This window comes from Micropterus salmoides, unplaced genomic scaffold (assembly GCF_014851395.1).
Source record: "Micropterus salmoides isolate LMB-PRFRI ecotype aquatic unplaced genomic scaffold, ASM1485139v1 Ms_hic_scaffold_23, whole genome shotgun sequence".
Lineage (NCBI taxonomy): Eukaryota > Metazoa > Chordata > Actinopteri > Centrarchiformes > Centrarchidae > Micropterus > Micropterus salmoides.
This window is the reverse complement of record NW_024041484.1, coordinates 5,505,963-5,533,572: the sequence shown is the minus strand read 5'-3', so window position 1 is coordinate 5,533,572 and position 27,610 is coordinate 5,505,963. Positions and strand designations below refer to the sequence as shown.

General features: G+C 39.5%; 1 protein-coding gene and 1 long non-coding RNA gene across 2 annotated transcripts; one reads left to right on the top strand and one right to left on the bottom strand.

Moving 5' to 3' along the window:
* LOC119918437 (cytidine monophosphate-N-acetylneuraminic acid hydroxylase-like) lies at positions 1 to 27,146 on the bottom strand. The gene is given in 15 exon segments (XM_038739186.1): positions 1 to 1,024; positions 1,729 to 1,830; positions 1,833 to 1,902; positions 2,317 to 2,460; positions 2,716 to 2,824; positions 2,827 to 2,850; positions 3,424 to 3,561; positions 3,642 to 3,723; positions 3,892 to 3,958; positions 4,092 to 4,172; positions 11,938 to 12,128; positions 14,352 to 14,461; positions 16,362 to 16,453; positions 16,535 to 16,745; positions 27,064 to 27,146. Coding segments are annotated over 14 exon segments (1,578 nt in total). The 5' UTR covers positions 16,741 to 16,745; positions 27,064 to 27,146; the 3' UTR covers positions 1 to 862.
* LOC119918438 lies at positions 18,606 to 22,138 on the top strand. The gene is made up of 3 exons (XR_005447447.1): positions 18,606 to 18,704; positions 19,302 to 19,381; positions 21,395 to 22,138. It is a non-coding gene; the product is annotated as an uncharacterized LOC119918438 (long non-coding RNA).
* Positions 27,147 to 27,610: the final 464 nt, after the last annotated feature.

Sequence of the window (27,610 nt, the reverse complement as noted above, 5' to 3'; positions counted from 1 at the left end):
TTTCCATCAGCTGGTTTGGAGCGAATAAACCAGGCAACGTAGTTGCATGCGTAGTTACGTCAGTAGTTGACGTTACATATAGCTGTAATAAACAAGACGTATGGGTTCCAAACCAGAAACAAAAGCAGTCCCATGGAACTGAGGGCCATTGATCCGAGAAAAATGGAGAGAGGTCCTCAGGAATGTGTTTCAAGCGGGCAAACTGCTACCAGCCATGTCTCCGTGTGATATGCCGGCAAGACGGCGACAGCGGAAACAGCTGATCAGACATGAGTTACAAGTTCGCTACATCAGAACTTATTCGGCAAAAGTGTTTCCATCTCCCATTTAGCCCATTAACAGTTTTTCAACAAAGGCAAAAACCACCTCAAGCAAAACCTTTTTATTAAGGATTTTTTCCCCTCGAATTTTGCCGTTTCCATCAACCTTTTCCAATGCGATACTTCAAAATGCGCATTAAAAAACATTGATGGAAACACGGCTTGTGTTAGCAAAGTTGTCAACTTGGTTGTTTTTGAGTAAGCAATTTAATCTGCACATGGACAGCTGGTCCTATTGATGACAGCGGTGAATTAGGCCTACACTCTGAAACGGTAGGGACCCCAAATCACACCAAATCTTCCAGAATGTTGCTTTAAAGGAATAATTAGACATTTTGGAAAATATTCTTATTCACTTTCTTTCCAGGAGTTAGATTGTCAAGGTGAACGTTAAGTAAATCTAAAGATAATATAGCCCAAACAAAGCAAAGATCCAAAAACAGGTTGCCCAAACAAGGTGACAAAACTATAATCCAACCTCTCTTTTTCCTTTAGTAATTTATAATACATGGTTGTAGATATTTCCAACTGGATTAACTCGTTTATGCTGCTGAGAGTAGTTTGCCTGGTGCTTCACAATGTCTCACCTCTACGTAGCAGTGCTCTCTGTCAGGCCTCTTGCTGGGGAATGACAGATCCATAAAGTCCACCAAGTAGTCGTAGCCATCAGTAAGGGGTTCAAAGTCGTCATCTGTCTCAATCACCTTGAATATACATTTGCATTTCATCAAACAGACATCCAATTTGAACAAGTTGGCAATAGAAAGAAAGGAAGTGAGGCTCAGCCAGTTCCTGAAAAGCAGCTGAGGAGGAGCACTCAAAGCTGGAAGGAAAGGAAAGAGGTGATAAGGAAACAGACCAGAGTGCTAGCTTTTAAAATCTCAATGTTGCATGATCAGTTTTCATAGGGAATATTTCCTCGTCGAAGGTTCTTTTGAAAAATGTTCCCAGCGAGGTCTGTGAATTATCCAGAGACATTTTCCAGTCGGCATCTCTCCCATTGTCTTGGGTGTGGTAAGTGAAATCTCAAAAGCTCTTATCTGCAAGGCTAAAAGTGTTTTGTTTTTATAATTTGGGTAAACTGGCCCTTAAAAATGGAATTGCATAGTTTCCCCAAACTTCCAACTATATGTGTTTTTTTTAATAATTCTTTTTGATAGCAGAGCAAGTAGAGGTGTGACAGGAAATCAGGGGAGAGACAGGGGATGACAACAAAGATCACTGGCTTGAATTGAACTGAGAATGTTGCAATTACTGCACCGAAGACCCTCAGGCCAGGCAGAACAAGTATCGTGCCACCAAAGAAAATGAGAGAACTCAGAAGAATTTATGCACAGGAAGAGCCAGAAGTGTCTGCAGTACATGTTAGAAAAGAACAGAGGGGATCTTGCTTGTAGAGTATATTTACCCGCACAACAAGGTTGTAGTTTTGAAAGCCTGCCCAGGTGTAATAAAACTGGATCCAGCTTCGATGTTTAAATATCTCAGAGGTGATGGCGCTGTTCAGTTCATCACATACAAGTCGAAATCCCAGCTGTCCTTGTAGATTTTTGCACTGGCTGGGGGATTGGTGATGGCTTCACTATGTTTGGTAGTGTAGTAAAGGAAATATTCAAATAGTAGATTAAACTTTCATTAAATTTATAGGTATTCATGTGTGCAGTTCTAAAGGTACAGTTTTCAGTGATAACAGGCAGATTTACCATTCAAAAATCTTAGTAATTTTTGAGGCAATGCAGGGATTTTAGATAGAGGTAGACGAAAGCAGCTTCTCATTTAATCTTAATGCCAACTCTGTGGGCTGGATTGAAAACATGATCTCCAACTAACTTTTTTTGAAACAAGGACCACGTAAAAAGGTCTTAAATATATAATTAATGCCTACATAAAAAATATTGTGCTAAAAGACTGAGGCTGCATGTCAGTTTAGTTACACCAACAAGTTGATGACATGGGATAAAACATACACACGCATACACACAAAGGTGTTGTCAACCTTGTAGTGGGGTCTCTCAGAGCGAGGCCGAGGTCCAGCACAGCGCCTGGCTTTGGCGTCCATGTCTTGATGTCTGGTGCATGCTTATTGATGAGCGCATTGAGGTCCTCTGCACTGTTTTTAGTATTTGTATCCTTAATGTATCTGTGTACACACACACACACACACACACAGTAGGAACATATACAAACATTAACTTTTAGATGGACCCAAGAATACCAATATGCCAGCTTTGTACCTGTTACTGTTTAGTCATATTATATTACTTTCCAAGATAAACTGCCTATCAACTATTAACCAAGTCTGACATTATTCAAACCCATTTCTCTTCGGCTGTTAATTATTTATCATCTATTGATATAGTATAGGTCCTGGTCAATCCCTCTGTACAAACTTTACCTGTCTGATGGATGAGCCTCCACAAAATAGCCAGCGAATGGGCAGTAGATCCTCGGCTTCAGGGACTTCACCAGCTGAGCTTTGTAATTCAGCAGCTTCTTCCTTTCTTCTTGACAAACTCTGCCTTCCAGGAATCTGCGTACAGACAAACACCATCATCTTTATGTCAGCGCTGTGGTATACACCAAATTTGATAGACTAAACTGTCAAACTCACGATGTGTCAAAAATATTCCAACTTATCTACACTGTGGTGTGCAGTGATGTGAAATTCCCAACCACTTATCTATTTATTTATTTTTATTGCAAGACAAAATACACAACATAGACATGACGATACAAAGGGAACAAGAAGAGAGAAAAGACAAAAGAAACAGGTACATGACAACAATATCAACAGCAGCAACAAAATTACTTAATCTTGCGTGTGTAGGTACATGTGCGTGTGTATGTGCTTGTATATGTGTGTGTATGTACATGCGTCCCATATTGTCAAGGAAGAGGGATGCCTATTGGATACATAATAGAGAGAGGCAAAGAGGCTGGTGGGGAGTTACAAGTGGAAAAAAAAGCTAAACAAAAAAACCCTATGATAACAATAGCAATAAAAAGAAATAGAGTCAGCAGCCCCCCTGACAGTGAGCAAAACAGGGGCACTGCCCGGGACACCGGGGCAGGACAAATTCCCAAACACTTAGATGAGCCTCACCACTGTATTTCCCTCCATAAAAGGTCATGGGGAATCCAGATGCACCCCCAGCAAAGTCACTCAACATTAAGTCCACATTCAGAGGCAGCTTGCCCCCGTTTGGTCTGGTGCAGTCCACAGTGTTCAGGATCATGTGACCTGTGATCAAAAACACTTTTAAACAATCCATCATATGTATGTTGGTATTTAAAATATGAACATCACTGAAAAGCACTAACCTTTATATTCAACAATGATGCAGGTGTCCATTTCAGGATGTACACCATCCATCAGGATCATGAATCTCAGGTGTTCGTCAATCTGAAGCCAGGGGAGAGATCAGTGAATGGTTACAGTATTGCTATTTTTTGCTGTAACAGAGTTTTATTATTTGTATTTCATTAGAGCAATTTATATTTTAAAATTTTAAATGATTTTCATTTTGTAATGTCATTATAAAAGGACCAGATGTGAGCAGCAGTTACTTACATCTTGCCAGACACCAAAAGGAACAATGTTGATGTTGGTCAGCTTGACTCGGCTTTGCTCCAAATACCTGTTGCATCAAGACAGAAAGAGGGACATGTATAAAATGGAATAATTGTAACTTAAAACATGTTTCAAATGTGAAACATGTGTCAAATTAACAAGATGTAATGGATTAAACTGAGCTCCATGACTTTACTAACCAAAAGACAGGTCTCACTGTGTCACCAACATAAATGGGGACATCTGGCCTCCTCTCTGACAAGACTTTCAGTGTGGGGTAACTAGAAAAGATAGGAAAGGTCAGATGACTCCGTGTATGGCATTAGACATTCTTTTACAAACCGTCTGTTGATATTTAAATGAATTTTAAGTTAAAAATATAAGACTATAACTATAAGACTATCACACTGTGCGAGAGCATAATTATGTAGATAAACCAGTTTTCCATGATCCCCTTTCATCTGCGTTTTGAGTGAACCAGCTCGGCACACCATATGAACAATAATAGATGTATGCACATACAAATACACACGTAAGCAATATTTTTCATGACAGACGCAAAGTTCCAAGGCAAACAAAGGAGGGACACCGAAATTCCCTTAAATTACCGGTTTATTCACAAAAACATAAACAAATTGCAAAAAGGGATGGGATGGCAGTAAGGTCAGTGCTGTACATGAGTGGATGTGTGGGAAATATGGTGTGCAGGTGTTGGTGGGAAAAATCATAAACAAAAAAGCGAAAGAAACTGTGGGCCCACTGCCACTCAGCCCTGCCTAACAAATACATGAACATGCAAGCAACCACAACCAAATATACCAGAGGGCAGTGACACACACCTAAAGTAGGCTAACTGTAGTTTACAGTACAGAAAATGAAAGGCGTAATCAAATTATATGTAAATCTTGTAAAAACAGGGATTACATACAGGGATTACTTTAAGCAGAAAGTTTCCATGAAACAGAAAATGAAGTGCTATTTGCTATTTACGTGTATACTTAGCTAGGGAGGAATTTGTTGCAGATACTGACTGGCGTGTGGTTACGGCCCCACACCGTTGTGCAGAACAAAGTCCTTTTAGGCAAGTCATGCCACTCATCAGCTATCTTGTCAACACAATGAATGGGGAGAGAGCCAGAACTGCACTTTCACTGTTCACCGGGACATAAAAACTACATGAATAGAATCAGCATTAAAATCTGATAAAAATCGCTGAAAGTTTGACAACTTTGCCCCTGTTTTTCCTGAAGCACATGATTGGCTGAAATATGTTTCCCGCTTTGGCTTTTTTGTCCTTTTTTTTAAGTCATCTTTATTGCAAAAATAGGATATAGATAACAAGTGACTTACCAAAATATACATAATAATATACAATACAGTTTTGCCAGGGAAAGCTTATAGGCCATTACAAAGAGAAAGAGAACCAGATGTTGATAGTTTAAACTGCCTTTTTGTTGTTGGGGCCAGAAATCAGATTTATATAATTTACAACTTCATGGAGAAAAAGTACAAAATTAGGTTTTTTAATTTTTTTATTTTCATTTATGAATGTGAAATTTTGCCAAAAGAATTAATACTTTTAGAATGAAGTGCATCTATTCTTTACTTTGACTTCTATTAAAGCAAAATACTACATTCTCCCACAATAAGGCAAAGTCTTTATAAATATAGTCATTGATGAATCTGCTGAGGTTTTGCCAAAATGTTCTGGTGTGTGTGCAATACCAAAAGAGGTGCAAAACAGTTTCTAGGTGGTCTTCCCAAAAAAGAACAGTTTGTATTGATGTCTCTTTTAAATTTAACCATGTAATGATGAGCTGGGTAATATCTGTGCATTATTCTGAACGACACTGCTTTCACCTTGTTTACTATCATGTGCTCTTTGTATTTCTTAGTAAGAATCCACCTTGTTTAAATATATAGTCAGGCACAGTCCTCCTTTTGAGGACCTCTTTTATTAACTTGGTTTGTTATTTTCACAGCACCCTCATCCACCCTCTTTTTGTTTATGTTTGTTACCTGCCAGTATGTATGTATACGCCTATATGTTTATGGCCCCCTACACCCCTAGACACCAGGGGTCCCTAGACAACAGCCTGTTCTTCTTCTCCGGCAGAACAGCCTGACAGACCTCGTTGGCCTTCTTTTGTATGTTTTCCTCATTCTTCGACTCCAGGAGCCATGTTTTCCTTAGCATCTTCAGTCGCCTTCCTCAGTGCGAAGTTTGCACAGCTGGGGAAGGATGTGGCCCCAAACAAGTGGACCACCATTTTGTATTCTTGCAGAGGTTTCTTCAAGTTTCCCTCTGGCCACCAGAGGAAGCGCAGCAGGTCACTATCCTCAGGTGGTACACGTACTTGGTGGTACATAGCTTCTATGTCTGACATTAAAGCTACATGGTCTTGCCTGAATCGTGTTAAAAACAGATTAGTAAGTTAGTTCAATCTGGTCTCTCAGTTTAGTGACTTGCCTTGATATGATGCTGCTCAGTCAAAAACTACACGGAGCTTTCCTTTTTGGGGGTGGTAAACCCTGTGATGAGGTATATACCAGACCCTCTCATTGTCAGACTGGGTCTCTTCATCTGGTACCGGAACAGCATAGCCTTGGCTCCACAGGTCAGACATGAAGCTTTGATATTCACTGTGAAAGTCTTTGTTTTTGAGTTTTCTTTTCAAGTTTTCTGCTCTCTGCACAACTACACTGCGGTTGTTAGGCATCTTGACATATCTGTTTTTCAGGGGAAGTCCTATGGTATGGTGACCATCAACCCTCTTCTCTTGACATTTCCTGTTTTTCCTCGCTGGCCTTTTCAGGGAAATCATGATTAAACTGCTGTACCAACAGGTTCTCCACACTAGCAATAGAAATGCGATTCACAGAAACACAATACAATACTTTCAGATGGAGTGTTGTAACTGTCTCTCCTGAGAGGACCATTGATGACCCAACCCAGGATTGTTCGAACTGTTTGTTGTTCACATGAAGCTCTTTTCTTACAGTCTTTGCTCAGATGTCGTTGTGTCAAGCATGCAAAATACAAACCCTTTCCTTTAAGAAACTCTAACCTTTCTTTGTATGGCTGGTTTCTGATTTTGTGACATTCTGCCAGTACGTGTTGTTTTTCACAATATACACAAGGCTTCTGGAAGGCATTAATGTTGCAACGAAATTAGTTTCTACCATTGTCTGGTGGCCTTTCAATTGCTGTAGGTGCAACACTTGTGGCAAATGCACTCCCCTTTGGCCTGGATGATTTTGTCGCTTTCACATTTGCATATATTATATATATATATGCAATATTTTCCCTTATCTTCAGCATCCTTTATGTCACCGAAAACAGGATCCACAGCTATTTTAGCTCGTCTGTTTATGAACGTGACCAAATCTGAAAACTTTGCTCTTGTATCACATTTTTCTTGAATGTCAAATGCAGAAACTCTCCACATTTTTTCTCTCATTTTGTATGGTAACTTGGAGACAATGTTTCTGAGGTTAGTGGGACTGTCCATTTCTGTAAGTTGGGTAATTTCTTGCATGGCGTTGTTACATCCAGTGAGGAACAAAAAGTAACTCTGAAGGGCCTTGCCGTCATCTGGTTTTATTTTTGGCCATCTGAATGCTCTATTCATATACTGTAGGCAGTTGCGATTTTGCGAAGTTAGCAACTTCCTCGCCTCACTATAACCTTGATAGGGACTCATATGCTGGAAACTTCTGATTCCCTGGGTTCCCCTCTGGTAAACTGCTCTAGGTAATATAACCTGTCGCTGTCACTATCAGCTTTGTCATGAATGGTATGATCATATGCTCTTATGAAAGCTTTGAACTCAAGTGTATCGCCACTGAAAAGAGACACATCTCTCTGGGGCATATGTGACAGTCTTTGCTGTTTGACTAACATCTCAGTGATATCATTTTGTTTCAACATTACTTCTGTTAACATAAGATTGTTGTGTGTCAGTTTCATGTTTCACTTGAAGATCATCTGCCTTTAATTGGCCAATGTGCTCATAATTTACCATAGGCTGTTGGTTACGTAGCTGTGGCATTCCTGGTAAGACAGTCTCAGGATGAATACCTACATCACCTTTGCAGTTGTCATACTCACTGTTTTCCAACACTTGTATTTTTGACGTAGAAGCAGCAATAGCTATCTCAAGTTGTTCCTTGTTTTCCTTTAATTTGCATTCTTCGATGTCTAACGCCTGCCTCTGTTTTAGTGATGCTGCACGTGCAAGTAAGGCAGCACGTTCTGCTTGTTCCTTCTGTCGCACCGATGATATGGAGACTTTGGATGATCTTGAACAGCGGCAACTAGCTGAGCTCGTTGTGCTTTTTACTGCAGACTTCCTCTCCGCTGGTGTGGCAGCTACAGACACGCTGTCATCCTCCTGATGTTGTCGCCTTGATGTAGCTATCCATGTTTTACCATCAGTTATGAAACTGCTGAAGTGTTCCATTTTTGGCTTGAACCAATACATCTGATCAGCATCGTGTTCATCATCAGGTTACAGCAACAGTACATCATCATTTGAATGAGCAAACTCTTCTAGCAGTTTTGAGGATTCATTTAAATGTTCATCAACAATGTCGGGATTTTCATTATCTTTCATTAGTCTTTCAATCTTGCTCCTTTTTTATGTTAACTGTGACAACTTGGGTAATCTTGCACCTATAAGCCTGCAAACTTGTTCTTCCAGACCCTTTTCGGTGTACTTTGGCGCCTTCTTTTGGCTACTCCGGCTGCAGCAGCTCTGAGCTCTTGACTTTGCGTCGTGTGAATCGTCCGCCATTATGGCACGACTTCTAGTTCGACAAATGTTCACAAATGATGGTCTATGACATAAAGCTCACCAGGCTTTCATAATGAATATCATCTTCTGACAACCAAAACATTCTAGTCGTCTTATTCTCACAAGAAGTTGGGCAGCACCCTCATTTTGGCACGTTTCTGCGGCATAACAGCATTCTTTACTGTTTCAAAACTCTTGTCCTCATGTTTCCTTTTAACTTCTTTCCTGCAGTTCTTTGGGCACTTATCTGAAGCTTTACTCTTGTCCTGGTCTGTTCTGTTCTTGGGAAGTCGGTGGTGGCTCTTGCGACGCGTTGTCATCGCCGTCGTCGTCATCTTGCTGTTGCGCAGGTTGTTTTACTTAATGTAGTGGCTATCTTAATTGTTTGTAATTATAAACTTCAACTAAACTTACTTCTGTCATCATAACCACATTGTATGAACGACGTAAGACAGTTTTACGCGTTGAGTTGGCCCGGAGAGAACAAACGACGGTAAAACAACCTTGTTAGTCTGCCGTCCACACTCATTTTTTTTTTTTTTTTTACAGCTTCCTTCAAAACTTCAAAATAAGAGTTCCAATACATAAGTTGCACCGAAATACCAAAATAAACACAAGAATGAAAGAGTAATAAATGTTACAACATAAACAAACTTGCTACTAATAAATGGCGCTTACACCCTCCCAAACAAGCAGTGGAGAGAGGCTTCGGCAGGTTCTCTCAGGTGAAAGATGCGGTGGTTGGATTCTAGGAGGGTTTTCTTTTTACCTGTTTTTTCCTGCACTGCAAGGGTTTTCATACACTGATCTGACATAAGATGACAACCATAAGCAATTCAAAATTGGTTCATTACCTGTTTATTGATTTAATTTGCTTTGTGCAAAGATTATGATTAAGTGCTGAACATACTGAGAGTTCTTTTGCTGCTGTGGCCTTTACATTATTCTGATGACATTCAATTCAGACTTGTGCCGTGTGAAGTTTTTACAGAAATGTTATTAGGTCTCTTGTAGTGATCACAGTTGTGACTTTAATGTTACAGTAACTCAAGCACTTATTCAGACATGAGACTTATTGTGCATTCAGACCAAATGCAAATTTAATTTCGAGTGAGTATGATCTCTGGAATACCTGGTGTTCACATACAAAGAAAGTAAACGCGAGTTTACGCGGTTACACACAACCTGGTTTACTAAATAAAATAAACATTTTGCTGTGATTGAACTGCAATAAAGAGATCAAAATGATGCCGAAAAAACTACAACATAATGCTGATATGTTAAACATCTGAATTTATGCTTTGTCAGATCTGCATCATATTTGCACAACATGGTGCATGTCTAAAAGGGCATTGCCAGGAATCCAAGTTCTGTTGTTGCTGCTTGTGTTAACATATTTACGGTGTTGTCTTGGTTTACTTCAGTAAACTATGAGGTTGCTCACTCTGCAGGCATGAATGTTAGTCAGGTGTCAGCATAGGTATCATTTACACTGGGGACATGTCCCTACCACTTTTTAAAGCATAATTTGTTAAAAAAAACAACAAAGGTTCTGAAATATAGCTTGCTGTTAAATAACTAATGAAAATGCCTTTAGAAAGGTGTATTTGCATACTAAGAAAACATGCAATGCAATTAAAATGTAGAAGAAATAAATGTTAAGCTAAAAAAAACAAGCTACTGATTATAAAATGACAAAAAACGTGCAGCACCAATCAGTAACTTTACTAACTTCCAGACACAGCTTCTTTTGGCCAAGTTTTCTGTTCTCTCCCTATGAACATGACAAAAGAGGAGGGAAGACTAAATCATGTCTACATATGTACTACCTCAACATGTATGATATTACATGAGAAAAGCTGATCTACAGGGGAAACCGATCTAAAGGCATCACAGAATGACCGAGAGCTGCACTGACTTGGATTCTGTTCTATTTATATGTATTAAAATGTCACATGCTACCTGAATTTTGTGTTTCCTTTTATATAAAACATTTACACCATAAACTGGTGCAGAAACTTTCATCAGAATGCATGAAATGAAGTGTTTAATGATCAAAATTTCCTGGGGGAGGTACCCCCGGACCTGCCCTCATTTATCTAGGCATTGAATATATTAAAACATTGTTTAAGGATCTTTTCATCTTGTTCTCGTGAAACCAATATATCGCATTAGAGCCCGACGGATATGGGTTTTTGGGGGCCAATGCCGATGCCAATATTAAAGTGAGAAAAAAAGCCTATTTTTAGATTTTGAGAATGATTTGGATAGTAGACCCCTTTACTATAATAACTACACTTAGAACAGGCCGATATTGAAAGCTGGTATGTACTGTATGTGGGCTATAAAACCTTTACCTAAATGGATTATGTTAATAAAATGGCAGAGAATCGGAAGGGTGGCTCCTCCAGGTTGCCTACTTGGGCAAGATACTGAACCCCGAATTGCTCCTTTCGCCAGTATATGACTGGTGATTGTAGATGTAGCTTTGAGTGGTCGAAAAGACTAGAAAGGCGCTATACAAATACGGAGCATTTACAGGCAGCTCACAGATATATTTAGAATACACCAGAAACTATAGGTGCATTGATATCACTCCCCCTTCCGGAACAGGCTGGACTGAGTGGCAAAACATCTGTTACCATGGCTGTGTTCAGCAGACTGGGAGGAAAACAAGTGATTATTTGCTCAAATTAAAGGCAGTCGGACTCGACAGTGATCCTAACTACTTTCCAAAAAAACAGTGGTCCAGCTCTTTCCCATTTTAGATGTGTTGTTTGTGTTTTAACTGATTTAAGCTAACACTGCTGCTCATCTTTCTGCCACTCAGTGAGCGTAAATGTATTCTGTGACATCATGCGCATACCGTCTATAGTTTAACGACTCATCAACGTTAGCGCTCCTCCACTGATAAACACAGCATTAACTTTGTGGCTGTAACATTACGTGATTTTAGAGAATATTTAGAAGTGATGAACTAGAGACAAATGTGGACTGTTCACTAGAACTGCCAAATAAATCTACAGTTACGTCTGTCAGCAGCTTCCAACACCCAACTACCGTGACATTAACCTGCTGTGAGCTGCTATGAAGCAGGGGGAGTGCAATGTAAAATGGGAGGGTTAGCAAGTCATGAATGTTTTCAACACAAAGTGACGCACTTGTGTGTCAGCTTTTCAGGACAAGTGTTAGTGACACCACATGACATAGTTTTTGAGGTTATTGATTTAACAACATTGCCAGAGTTTACCTGAGGTGGTCAGAGTGCATGTGGCTGATGTAGATGAGATCCGCTGAACACAGTCTGTCCAGGGAGTCTGCTGGAGGCTCATGGAGGAGCCACCAGCCTCTGGCAAATGCAGGACCCTTCAACCAAGGGTCGAACATGAACCGCCTCTGTCCGAGCTGCAGCTCCATGCAGGCGTGGGTGAAGTACGTCACCTGGGAGGGAAGTTCACAACTTTACATGTGGCAGATGTCACATTATTACCTTGATAATTCTGTTTTGTCACCGCAGACAGATCTGGAAATGATAATATGACAAAACTGTAAATAGAGGTGGCTACTGTGTGGACGCATAGTCATGTAAAATCTGGGGACTGGCTCAATCAGCAGAGAGACTGCTGTTCCCCTATCTTTACCGAGAGGCTGAATTCTCAAGTGTTTTTGTCCTTGCTGTTTACATTCCTCCAGATGCAAATTCAAAAAATGCACTACAGGAACTGTATCAGGTCATCAGCAGTCACATGACAAAACAACCTGATGGTGTTTTTATTGTTGCTGGTGATTCTAATCAAACAAATCTCTCTTACCTAAATTCCACCAGCATATCCACATCCCTATCAGAAGAACAATCACGTTGGACCACGTCTACATGAATGTTCCTGGCGCCAACAAAGCCCTCCCCCGTCCCCATTTTGGTTCATCAGACTATATTTCTCTGCTTCTTCGGCCCACTTACAACCAACTGATTTAAAGGGTCAAGCCAACAAACAAAAACAGTCAAAGTGTGGACAGATAAGGCTCCAGCAGCTCTGCAGGACTGTTTTGGGAGCACTGATTGGAGTGTGTTCAGAGAGGCTGCCACCCAGGAGAGCCACATCAACCTTGAGGAATATACATCATCAATATCATCATACATCAGTAAACGTGTTGATGATGTGGTGACCACTAAGACGATAAAATCATTCCCCAATCAGAAGGCCTGGATGAATGGAGAGGTGAGGGACCTATCCAGAGCCAAAAAAGGAGAGCAAAGGGCATCAAGGAGGCAAAGCGGAGACATCAGCAGAGACTGGAGAGAGACCTCAACTCCAACAACACCAAAGATATGTGGCAGGCCATCAAAAACATCCCAGGCTACAAAAGCAGGAGCTCCCCCATCATGTGTGAGGCCACATTACCAGATGAACTTAACACCTTTTATGCTCGCTCTGATCTCCTCAACATGGAGTCAGCTGTAAAGTCTACTCCACCTCCAGAGGACCAGCCACTGTCAGCATCCACAGCAGATGTGAGGAGTCCTGCTGAGAGTGAATATGAGTAAATCAGCTGGGCCTGATAACGTCCCTGGCGGTGTATTAAAAACCTGTGCCAATCAGCTAGTTGATGTTATTACTGACATTTTCAACATCTCACTGTCTCAGGAGAGGGTTCCCACCTGCTTCAAGACATCAGAAAGCTGTTTGTGGATTTCAGCTCAGCATTCAACACAATCTCCCCATGAAACTGATCAGCAAACTCAACACTCTGCACCTCTTCCACTCTAGTACTCTAACACCGGAGCCCCCCAGGGCTGTGTGCTCTGCCCCCTCCTGTTCAGCTCTACATCCACGACTGCATCCCCATATGGAGAGAACTCTGTTGTGAAGTTTGCGGATGGCACCACCATCATCGGACGAATTTCAAACAACGATGATGTCGGGAGGAAATTTCATAATCTTGCAGAGTGGTGCTCAGAACAACCTACTGTTCAACGTCAGCAACACCAAGGAGCTGATCGTTGATTTCAGGAAGGAGATAAAGACAGACACTCCTGTCTACATCAGTGGTACTGAGCTGGAGCAGGTGAACAGTTTCAGGTTCCTGGGAATCAGCCTCACAGAGAAGCTGACATGGTCGTCTCACATCTCCACGCTGGTGAAGAAAGCTCAGAAACGCCTGTATTTCTTGAGGAAGCTTAAGACGGCCAAATTCCCACGCCAAGTTCTTGTCAGCTTTTACAGAGGAGCAATAGAAAGCCTCCTGACTGGAAACATCACAAACTGGCATGGGATGTGCACGGCCCAGGACCAGAGGGCTCTGCACATCCATGGGTGAGGCATTTACACTGCTCCACTGAAAATAGTTTATTTCTGTTTACCATTTTTATAATTGCTTTTATATTAATGTATAATATCTGCTATGTAGCAGGAGTTACAAATGAAATTTCACCTGTTGTGTTGTGACAAAATAAATCTACCTATCAACAATTTCATTGTGCTTACAAGAGTGTTACAACACATACATATAAATGCAATTTTTAATGGTTGTTAAGCTTTTCTGCTGCAGACCTTGAATGTGAGACTAAATTGTGTCAAAAATGTCAATATTTCATCTTTTTACATAGCATTAATGTGCAATATGGTGTAAAAAATTAGACTGTGAGAACAGCTGGATACATACTTTCACTTCTCCTTCCTGGAGCTCCAGAGGCTCTCGAGGGTCAGCGAGCCAGGGGTCCATGGGGCTCAACTCGACCAACTGAAGCCCCCCATCATCCAAGATCTCTACTTCTGTGCGTGACATAACATAAATGCTCATTTGCAGATATGGGTTACATATGGGTTACAGTGTTCTGATATTTATAAAAGATAAAATAACAAGTCCATTTTATTTAGACTCACAGCTCCACGTTGAACTTTACATAGTCATTACAGAATTAATCAAGATTGCACACTCCTTTAACTTTCAAGAAAATACTTACATTTATAATAAGAGGGATTTCATTTTGAACAGTAACTCAAAATGGAACACCAGATTACCTCATCGTGTTATCTATAAAAAAACCCAGCTCCTTTCCAGTTGACTGATACTACAGAACAGGGTTTTTTTCACTAGTGAAGCAATACCAGTGAACGCATGCAACTCTTTCCCTTCTACACCAACTCCATCTGTCACATATATAATAAAATGCATTTACACAGATAAATACGGAATAGGATGTGAGTGTTTGCAGACATCTTTGGTGTCCAGGAACTTCCATGACCCTCCTGTCAATGAATACATAATGAAGGTACTTCCCAAGCAAGAAGGGAAATGTTTCAGAACCATGCAGTATAGATTTGTTTAGAGTTTTGACTTGTACTCTGTCCCTACTCTTACCATTGTGGTGACTGTTCGGACTGTATTTTATACAGTTACAGTATTCATCATGTCCAATATTCACTCTCCTTTTTGCTCTGTTTTGTTTTCCTCCAACTCCTGAGAAATATATCTCTTTAGCTGCTTAATGTTCCACTATGTTCACCAGCTGTCTGCTGTTTGGTGCTGAGCAAAGTCGGATTATCAAAGTTTGTCTGCTGCTGCTGGAAATGACTCATGAGAAAAAAAAAGGATACTAAAACGCTCCTCAGAGCTGATGAGCTATCAAGTCTAGAAGTGTAGACTGAGGCAGAGAACTTGTGGCACTGAGGGATGGGTTTGTTTGGGGACACAGTGTTGCAGTTGCAGCTCCATGCAAAGTAGTACTCAAAGTCTATTTATGTTCCCTGTTGGCTCCACATAGCCAGCGGCACAATAGACACACAATAGGAGGGCAGACAAATGGTTTAAGTAGTGATGATTTGGTCAGTATATGTTTAAGTTCTCCCACGTGTGGAAACCTGCCAGCTCCTGCAATCCCAGAAGACAGTGGACCTTATAATGCAGGCCCCAGACTGTTCTGATAAAATTTAGAGAAACACTGCAAATCTTTCTAATGTTTCTAACAAGAGCTCTAGCTCTAGCTCTAGATTGGCTTTTGTGTCACTGTGTTCTCTGCTGGAAACTGTCGTTAAATCATGGCCCAGAGTTTTCCAGGAAATGAGATTAGGCTAATCTATGTGCGCACAGCCATTGAAGAGGTGTGGTCCAACTGTGCAGTAAAATCTCTTTATGACTACCTCTTTATGCAATGCATAAAATGCCATTTTCGTCACTGAGACTGGATATATTTCAAAGTATTTATGTAGATTTATCCAAATACAATGACAATGAATGATTAAAAAAACTAATAGTAGAAAAACACATAGATTAGCCTAATTTCATTTCCTGGAGAAACTGCTGGACCATGATACAAATAGTATAAATATATAATAGTTTCCAGCAGAGAACACATATTTAGGCCAGTAAAGAATGACCCTGTATGGGATACTTCTTAGACTCTAATGGCATAGCAAAGTGATAAATATTGTGGACCAAGAGACACTGTTTTGATTTGGTTTGGGACTACACTGTGTTCACACTGTATTGCTGTTGTCTCCCCTGCCAGGCTTCAATAAACAATCCTGTTTAAGACATCCTGAGTTTCCTGAAACCTATAGTAGTCTCCAAGACCATGACGAAATGACATTAAAATGGTGGAGGGCCCCTTTAAATTGTCTTTTTTCCCCTGCACTTTAAAATACTTACATCTAAACACATGGCAGAACTTACCTAGCTCATCCTGCAGAAAGCTGTCTGGTGGATTCACATATTTCATTGTGGACACATTTAACTTCCAGTTGTGTTTAGTGCATTTAACAGTCCTGTGAAAACAGCAACCTGTCTGTAATTAAAGGTTTGACTGACACATCATGATACCGGATGTAAGCTGTGAGAATGCTCACCTGCCATCCAGATCTTCGATGTCTTTGATGAATAACCCTCCTTGGTGTTTGCATTGGTTCTTGCACGCTTTAAGGCCAGTGTTGCTCTTGTATATGATGTAGCATTTACCGTCCTCTGGGTTTTTCTTTAAATTGACTCCCTCTTTGAGTGAGCCGACTTCTTCACTGTCCAGTGATAGCAACACCATTGCTATTTGAGAGGCCATTATTTCTAAGACAACAGATCAAATAAAAATGAAATTTCAAGTGGAGTTAAAAATTTTTTAAAAAGTTACTGAAAATGGTCATTTGTTGAATTTTCAGCATAAGGAGATCAAATTTACTGAAATCAAAAGTGATTTAAATCAAGCACATCTTAACAGGGCAAGTTACATGTTAACATAGGATCCCTTCTTTGATATCACCTTCACAATTCTTGCATCCATTGAACTTGTGAGTTTATGGAGAGTTTCTGCTTGAATCTCTTTGCAGGATGTCAGAATAGCCTCCTATTTTGATGCAAACTGCTTAAATGCTCACTTCTATTGACTTTTTGAAAACAGAATGTACTTATTAGTGTGGCTGAAAGAGACTATTTGCAGCGACAGAAGATGGAGAATAGACTGGAGATGGGAGATTGGGCGCAGAGTCAGAGAGACGGAGTATAATATAACTGACTTCCTTCCATAAAAACCATGGAACAGCTGCTAGTTACATTTTATTTTTTACAACCGCTAACATCCTTTTGTCCAATCTATAGTCACATTTTCAAAACTCTAAACAGTTAGCCCCACATCGGTTTATTCATACCATTAACACAATTCATGTTGTTTACACAGAATATGCTGTCAATTAACTAATTTCTGAAATGCAAAGTTTTTCTTAAGGTACAATCTTACCCAATACCAAAACTATGGATGTTTGTTGTGTTATTTACAAATGCTTACACACAACATGTCAGAAATGAAGACCCTGTTATATAATTGTATATAAAAAGGTTCACATTTTTATAGTCTACCTTAATACTCACATGTCCATGTTTACAGGAAGTTATTGGTCACTGTAATCATTATTATTTCTGCCCATAATGTCAGTAAAGATATCACACAGTTGTCATTTTTGTATAAATTCATTCTAAAAGTACACTGTTTTTTTTAGAGATTTCTCTTCACTGCAACCATGGAGGGGGTAACGTTAACCATTACAGTGACCAATAACTCAGTTATAACAGCAATGTAAAAGTGTACATGGGTATGTGAGAATTGTTTTATTATATAATTATAATGTTTTATGTCCTGCAATAGCTGACAACACACTATAACTTTATGTCCATTTTTATGGTCATAGATCCAGTATTCAACTTTTAAAAGTTGAACCACCCTTTGTCAACTTTAAACAACCTAATGCTAAACCCAGAGTTGGAATTTCCTGCCTTAGCTCAAGAAAATGAAATAAAGAATAATAATAAAGATTTGCTATAAGAATAGAATTACAGTGTTTATAATGAAGAACAAAACTAGGTGAAAGTACTGGCCTAACTGAATATTTAAACTCATTTGCAACTGCATTTCTTTTCTTTTAGAGCTTCCTGAGATCGTTGCCTCACTCAGATGGCTTAGAGGCCAGGAAAACCTCAAAGGACCAGATGGACCCTCACAAGCTCAATGTGCTCATAGGTATGTCTGGCTCCTGCACACAATCACTGTTTTTGCTCACACTACATGTCAACGGGGTCAGACTAAATAACCAAATATTCTTGTGAAAAAATAATTATATTAAAATTATTGTTATAAATTAAGTAATTGGCTACTTTTGTACTTCACAAATTGAATGCTGTGTTAATGTGAAATGACAACACTGGTGTGTTGTATTTGTTACTTAAACATGGTTATGTTTACACTTTAAAACATTTGATAGAAAAAATGTGTTTAACTAATGCTATCAGTTTGTGTTAATGTGAACTGACGGCATGAACGGTTTCTGACTCGCCTTAACAAATCTTAAAACGTAAAGGTGGGGCTGAAAGTATGTAGAAGCATGCAAATGCTTCATAACTAACTAGCAGGAGCTTTGCAGATGACAGAAGATGACTAGCAGAGCACGACCACATCCGATAGTCCCGTGAAAGGCCAGTTAACCTGAAGTGGTAGGCAGATGACAACAGGGATAAGAATGTGGGTTTAGCTAGCAGGTTAAAGTTGTTTCTGCTCTAAACACAAAGACTGATTATTTTTGCACTGCATTTATTGCTCCCAATTTTAAACTAATACTTTAGGTATAGAAGTCGAACATGAAAAATACAAATACTAATAGAGTTAGTGATATGGCATGAAGACAGAAAATTGTATTACAAAACTAAGAGCAGCAAGGGGTCTTGACTTGTTGACTCAGTTATAGTGTCGCACAATGTACTTGTAGTTGATGTTGTGGGCTTGTGGACGGCATTATGAAGAGATTTTTCTGTTTCTGATTTCAAAAAGTTTATAAAAAATCGTTTACAATATGATCTGACAAAGTGTAAATAACCACAGGGGTTTATTGTTGTACAAATAATGGCAGATAATTTAAGAAACCAAATCTGTTATGTACCTAATTCACACAATTTCCATAAACTTCAATCCACCCCTCTCGTTTCATAAAATGTCGTCTCTGTCTGCTTGTAGCATCTAAAGCCTTGAAAGCATTAATTTCTGATGTAATTTCTAACTGCTCTAAAGTAATTTATAATCGAATAAGATAAATATCACACTTTCTTTTTTATTCCTGCTCATTTTTATTTCTATTGCAGGTCTTTCTCATGTCTGATATATCTTAACTTGGTGTGATGTGGACCAGAACCTAACTCTTTGGGGAACTCATATTGTTTTGGTAAGTGCATTTAACAAAACTCTTTTAGGGCTGAAACGATTCATCGATAAAATCGATTCATAAAATGCTTGCATCGATGCTTTGTTTAATCCATGTAACTATACAGCACAGTGTTCCGCAGGGACATTTCTTACTGTCACACATCGCGCTTACGCTGTGAACACGACGTGAATATGATGGAGCTGTTTGCAAAGTGGAGGAAGAGAGAGAAAACAGCTAGGGACAAAGTGTCCAAAGTGTGGTATTATTTCAAGCTAAAGAAAACAACAACTCTGTAATGTTACCGTCCGTCCACCGTAAAACAACACTTTTGTCGCCTCGGCAACAGCACGACGGTGCCTTATCAGAAAGCAGCCGGTGTTCTGCCAGCCGACCACAGACAAAGTAACAGTAAAAGCAACTTTAGCATTTAACTGAAATCATGATTGATTGTTGAGTTGAAGCCAAAGTAAGCCGCAGTCCTCAGCTGAAAATGTGCACACGTGCGTTTGTTGTTCTCGTTTTTGGGCCGTGAGTTGTAACCTCACAGTCAGGAGTTAATTGGGTGTCAGGGAGCTGCACCTTTTAACTCCCCTCCCTCTCTCTGTGGCTCCGACGATCCCTGCTACCTGCGTGTGCTAATCCATCCTTTCACCCAGATTCTTTGTCTTTATAATAACAAACAACAGCTGTTTCGTGTGCAGGATCGCTATTTCACATTTCATGTGTGTTTTCTTGATAAAAGTGGTGTGGAAACTGTGTGTTTGTAAAGCAGCTGTCTGGTTTGCTGTATGACACACTATGAATTTCCGAAAGGACTAATAAATATCTATCACCTATAAACGTGCACAGCTGATCCCGTTACAGGGGGGTTACTTCTTAAACGAGGCATCGATGAATCGTTGAAATAATCTATAGAAGCTTGGTAGTCCTGCCCTAAAGCATACACTGCATTATCGTCTATTTCCCCCTAAACAGGACCATAATTTACTAAATGAACATCATGCTGTGTTGAAGAAGACTTGAAACTCGCGACTGAGATGTTGAGTTGCTAATGTGATCTTTTTGTTTTCGTTTTTTTGATACTAATGTTTTTGATTGGGCCAGTGAGTTGCTAGTTCAACAGTCCCGTTGTTACTTTTTACTGGCCCTGGGCCATCGGGCCACCGTTACTGTCGAGCCCTGAGTCCTATCAATGTCTACATGCTGTCGTGTTTTGGGGTCTAGAGTTATTATAGTGTGGAAGCCTGCTGTTTATTAAAATCAACTACTGCAAAACTTGAAAAATGCTCTGGCCACTAAAGCATGTCACTACAGAGGACCGTAAGGATCATACAAGTGTTTTATGTTTTAGCCCATTGATGACAAATGCATTAACACTAACGCTGACCATTTTCCAAAGCATTATTTTAAAAAGTTTATTTTTATCTTCTAAGTAGCCATAAGGTTGAGAATATTTGTATATAAATCAACAATTTAATAATGCAAAGCAGGTACCATTTTCTAAACACATCCTGGTGCATTCAAGACACCCAATAATTATTAACAGACTCTGACAAACTTTGTTTTGAGTAAGTAAATCCTGAAGTGTAAAACAACATAGAATAATGTAAATTTGGCTTTGTCTGTGTCTTTCATATAGGCTAAAACATTTTAAACCAACAGTTTGGTCCTTGAAATGATTAGGCATTATTTTTCTTATTGTTCAATTAAAACACCAAAACCATCTGTGAGTCCATTTTGACTTCTGTGTCCCTGCTCCAAGCCCATTGTTCACTACTGAAGACATAAATCTTTAACACCTCACAAATATATAAAAAACCCATTTCCAGAAAAGTTGGGATATTTTCCACAATGTAATAAAAACACAAATCTGTGATATGTTAATTCACATGAACCTTAATTGACAAAAATATTTTCAGTACTTTTAACTGACCAGTGTAAATAAAAAGAAATTTATAGTTTTCAAGTCATTAAAATCCATTACATGAATACATGTTTTCTTTTTGTCACCTATATTCTATAAATATACAGGACATCAAAGATGACATCCAGAGAGACCTGCAGAAATCCACATATATGTCATCAACAAGGAGGGTGGAGAAGTTGCAGCTCATGGTGACATTGACATTTATGTTGAAGGAGGAATCATTCTGGACAACATTAGATCTGTAGACCAAGTATTGTGCAATGATGCTGGGAGTCATCTATGTACTGAACATGGCTTACCCCAAAGAGCTGAAATACTCCTATGAATTCATTCAAAAATTGCTCTTGCAAATGGATGGAGAAAGGCTTTCCCCCAAAGTCCTGGTGTGAACATTTAAAGCTGCACGATGGATTTTGTGGAATATTCACCTGAAATAAAAATTGCAATCCTGGAAATAAGCCAGGTTTCCATCCAGATGCATCACAAAATTCCTCCATCTATCCACTACATATGAATATTAGAAGTGAAGCGCTTTGAGATAAACAGTTGGTGACGTCAGCGCTATTAAACCATTGCATAAGAAGAGGACACAATGAGATGATGTCCAATAAAGGGCAGTCAAAGTTCAAACGATGGAGAACCTTGTGGAAAACATGTTGGAATTATGAGATTTCTTGTTTGTTTCATGTAGGAATGTTACAGCCTCCTCATTGCTCCACACGGATGGGATGTTTTCATTTGCCACTATTTTTATTATTCTTAGAGGAGCTTAAGCTTCAGTGGACATTTAAGTCACATTTGATATACAGTATATCATGATTTATTCAGTAAGTTTGTTTTCATATTGATACACCAACTTTTCACCTCAGCTAAGCATAAATCTGGGCAGGGTGATGCATATGGTGTCAGAAGTGGCACGGTTTGCCGTGAGGTCATCTGAGGCGTGCCCAGTGTCCAAACTGCATGAGGGACCCCCATGGGTAACATTAATGATGGGATGTGTATAGTGTAATTTTCAGTAATACTGGTCATATGTCATCATTTTACTGATTACATTTTATTTGATTATTTATTTTGCTCAAGATGTGTTACATGCTGCTGTACCTTTTAATGTACGGGAATTCATTTTTGTAATGTACACAAAATTAAAAGTTTTTTAGTTGTCTGTATGTGTGTGTGTTGTAAAATACTTTTTTAAACTGATGTTTATTAAAAAGAGCATTTTGCAAGATATTTTTAATGCATTAATAATGAATTATTCTCATACTGAATGGTTTCATAAAGCAGCTTCCCAAGATATTAATAGTGGCTCTTGGAGTATACTAGTAATAAATTACTAATATGCTGAAATGCTAATAATAATGTTCAGGGAACACATTTAAAATATATTTAAACTGTTCTTCAAGTATAGCACAAAAGGGTATTTTAAATTCATTTAAAGAAGTATTTAAATTACAGTAAAGGTACTTAAAATAGGTCCATTTTAACACAACTAAGTATATTCAAATATATTGCAATTATCTTAAAGTTGACTTTAAGTATTTCTAAAATTACACTAAACATACTTTAAGTTGTTCAAAAGTAACACACTTAATATACACTTAGTATAGTACAATTAAAATATGATAAGTGCATCCAAAAAAAAGTGCTAGGCCTACTTAAGTATATTTCTTTTTCACCCGGGCCTGCCACTACATATCAAAGTTTCCTCCGTCTTTAGCAGCCCAAGGATCCGTACGTGGAAGCGCTTCTGCCGGCTACACCTACACATACAGGTCCGTGCGTGGCGGTGGCGTCACTTACTGATACTTCAGAAATGCATGGGAAAATGCAACGTGTGTGGAAGCTACCGCGCTACTCGACCAATAAAAAAAAGCCTCGTTACAGGAAAGCTATTTGATTCAGAAAATAGCAACGCTACCACTAAGATAGAGAAACTACTACTGACAAATGTAGTTAAAGTAGTTACGGCGCTACTGCCCGGCACAGTCTGGGTGACAGCTCTTTACGGTTAATGAAATAAAATGCAGATAACAGACTGGTGACGTTAAGAAGGTAGTAGATTACTGGCCCTAAGAAAATACTAGAGTGAAGAGCAAAAGTACAGTTTTAAAAAAGGAACGTGAAAGGTGCCAATACTTATTTTACAGCACAAAAGAAAAGTCTGTAATGAGGAACTTCCTCCAGCCAGAGAACTTCTCTCCCTTAACTTTTCAGCACCACCTTTGCGGTGTGTCGCACGTTTTCTATCGGGGCGTTTCAGCCGTTTATTTATGTCTGGTGTGGAGTGTGTGATTGATTGACTAGTAAAAAGCCACGGCTATGAGCCAACTCATAAGAAAAGTGAGGGGGACAAAACAGATTTAGTATAATGGCTCCTACACGAACGGCTACAATATCCTTGTCTATATCACTTCCTGTAATTTATTTGTGAAAAATAATAAATTGAAACAAAAAGCAAATTCCTAAAGTTTCAGTGCTGCAATACAATTTTTCTCAATTGTAAATGGTAACACATCGACCACAACCTGTCAGTCATGTACCAACCCCCTGAACCTAAATTACAAGCACATCACCTGCTTTCCACTTTGCAGTTTGAAAACATTATTCAGTTTACTCCACATACACTTCTGTTACGCTGACTGCGTGACGAGTTTTGACACTGACCTCAGTTTTGACCAATGCATTACATTACATTACATTTAACTGACACTTTTCCCCCCCAAAGTGACTTATAATTGTTTTATTTGTCAGAAGGCATGTGTCTTATCCTCTGCGCTATCGCCACGCGGCGTGGGGGACTGGGACAAAAATTCGGCCCTGGCACTGTAGCACGTCAGCTCACCTTACCACGCATCCCCACGGATACACATTCACTACTTAGGCTACATATGTGTACAGATGGTGAAACAATATAAGCAGTAGGCCTACTGTATGTAACAGCAAGCGTCACTTTGTCTTGAAAAGAAGTGGTGACATAAGGTCTGAGAATACAGGCGTGATGAAAGACTGTGGTCACGAGAACAAGACGAGAAGATATTTTAACAGTAATTTGAATAAATATTCCTTAATGAAATATATGAGTGGGGCTTTTGAGCATTAAACTCTTAATTTCCTGCATTCTCGAGACATTTTCTGCAATAATTTATGGGGTAAATGTCTTTATTTCTAAGAATGGCAGCACAAAATTCAGGTGCCAGGTGACAATTCAAAATATAACAACAAAATGGAATATAATGCAGTAATGGGCGGCGCAGTGATGCAATGGTTAGCAAGGTCGCGGGCTGCCCCGGCCTTTCTGTGTGGAGTTTGCATGTTCTCCCCGTGTCTGCGTGGATTCTCTCCGGGTGCTCCGGCTTCCTCCCACCATCCAAAAGACATGCAGGCTAGGTGAATTGGTGTCTCTAAAATTGTCCTAAGTTGTGAGTGTGAGTGGTTGTTTGTCTATGTGTGGCCCTGCGATGGACTGGCGACCTGTCCAGGGTGTACCCCGACTTTCGCCTGGGATTGGCTCCAGTGACCCTGTACGCAGGATAAGCGGGTGACGATGGATGGATGGATGGATGGATAATGCAGTAATCAGTAGCTTTTTTGTTGCTTTTCTTTTTTACCACTGCCTTTAACTAGTAGATTGATAACTTACACTGCACTGTAACATTTACTGTATTGTTTTCTTTGTTCTTTGTTTTTAGCTTTTTACCATTGCTTTTGATAAAATTTTTTACACGGTGAGAAATGAGTAGGTAATTTGAGTGAAGAGATAATGAGAGTGAGATTGAACAGAGTGAAGGAAGTGGTCTTAAATCTCGTGAGTGATTTGCAGGAACCTCTGTCCACCTGTAAACGCGCAGGTGGGTCCAGAGAATAACTGGATCAAAGTGGCCTGCGGACAGACATGTCCTGGTTTCTCTGTAGTGTCCGAGGGTTTTTGGAGTTTCAGTGGACCGAAAGATTTCTATGGACCCGAGTACAGACTAGCTAGAGAGAGTAGATTAAGTGTACTTCTCTGTTTATTCTCTTTTCAGAATTATTGTAACTCAATTATTCGCTCAACCCCTCAGCCTGTTTTTATTTTCCATTTAACTCTTTTAACCCTGATTGTACACTGCACTGTAACTTTTATTATATTTTAATGTGTATTTTTTCAATTTCCCTATGTTGCTTTTAAACTTTTTTATATTTCCCTGTTGCTTTTATAAGTTTTGTGTAAAGCACTTAAGCGCTTAAGTAACTTTCTTGGACAAAGCACATTTGTTTCTTCTATGTTTAAATTGCATTGCATGTTTTCTTATTGTGGAAATAAAACTGTTCTCAAAGCATTTTCATTTCTAATTTAACATTTCTTGTTCCAAGCTATTTTTCAGAACATATTTACCTAACCAATTTCGCTTTCAAATCTTTGGTAACAGATTAGTAACATTTCGTGTGACTGGCACACAATGCTCAATAGTTTATTAGAGCACACGTTTAAAACACATTTACACATGCAGGAGTATGTTTAAATTAAAGTAAGAGTCTGTGTGCTCTCTGTCTGTTTGTCTGCTGTTACTGTCTGTCTCTACTGCAGTCAATTCCAACCAGAACATTTATGTGCACTGTTTTCTTCCTTCCTCTACCACACTCCTCCCATGGTAGCCTACAAGAAGACCAGGGCTACCGATTCCAGCAACATACATGAACACAGTAGCCTATAGAACATTGCAGAAAAAAATGTTTTCTCACACACTGCGCTCCACACTGGAACACACATGAATAAAAACATTACTCACTAGCCTACTTAATTCTGCTCTCCTTGCCTTCACTTCTAACATCTCCACACAAAGCACGGAACATACACCTCTTCTGCAAACACAGTAGCTTGCCCTACCTCTTTCTTTCTTTCTCCCTGTATTTATCGGCCCTGGGGACTTTCTCCATCAGCAGTGGGCTGTTTTATAAAGTGGCCGAAATGACAATGCACTGGCGATTTCCACCCCCGATTCTGTTTTCACCCGCGGAGGAGGCTTGTTACTGAGGAAGTCAATCGAAACCAACATTGTACCCAGTTGCACCTGCATCAAAGTGTTCACTTTACCTGGTCCGTGCTTGTGAATTATCCTCCGTCTGAGTCTTATAATGTAGCCTAATAGATAATAATTTCTCTGTGTTTCGCTGCAAAATGCTTAAAATGGTCCCTAGACTATATTTCCTTGAATGAATAAATTAATGCAGTATATCCATGTGCTACATATACAAAGGTGTCGACAACAACAATAATATTAGGCCTAATAATTTGTCAATAATAATCATTATTTTATATATGACACATTTGTTGTTTTAGTATTTGTTCTATCTCTTTCATGTTTTCTTGCCTTACCATATGAGGGGTTCACCGCAACAGTCTAACTTCCCACCTTCTGTTGCAGTACTTTGCATTTCCATTTTATTTCCTTTAATCATGTGTCCATAGGCTACACAATGTATCTTTCTGGCGCTCGTTCGGTTCAGGAACCGGACCTTTAGACATGAACCTGCTCTAGTGGGACGCAGAGACAGACAAAACTATTTATTATGACTTTATTCTCGAATTATTAGGCTACAACTTTTTTCCCCCTGATAATATCACTTTATTCTCGAAATCTCAGATTACTATTAGCCTAGTTAAAATACAGGACAAAATAAAAAATTAGGGGATTAAAGCAGCGGATAAAACAGGTGTTTTTTGATAGAGAGGAAGCAGTGAGACAAGCTACCATATGTAAAACATTATTAGAGCATGTTAAGAGACACTTACCCTCTTAAGGAAGAGCCGTACATCAGCAGTTCTTGTTAGAGCTATTTTCTGCATGGTTACTATCAGGCACTGTTATATAGCATGATGGGAGGGTGGGTTGGAGTGAGGGAAGGGAGGGGTGGGGGCAGTGTGACTTCCTTTCCACTTTGCAAAATTGGCTTCTAAAACTACACCTGTTGTGTGAGTTAAACTTGTCCTGAGACAAAATGTAAATATAATTAAAGCTGCAAGCAGCGTTGGGCGGGCCCTCTTACTTATAAGCGCGTCCGGGCGTGAGCCGCCCGAGTTGCACATTCTGGAGCTCTGCCGGTGCGGCTGTGAATTTCCTACGCGGTTCCGACGCCGCATGAAGGTGCTATATGTCACTTCCTGTGTCCCCTATGTGGAGCTACATAGCACTTGCTGCTATGAATATAAATCGGTATTGGTGTGTAGATGTCTGCGGGGTGGGAGAGTTATCAAGCACGTAAAGTTTGTTTCAGATGTGAGCATGTACACTGAACAATAATGTACCCAAACAATAAAATAAATTCCTTTTATATTTCCC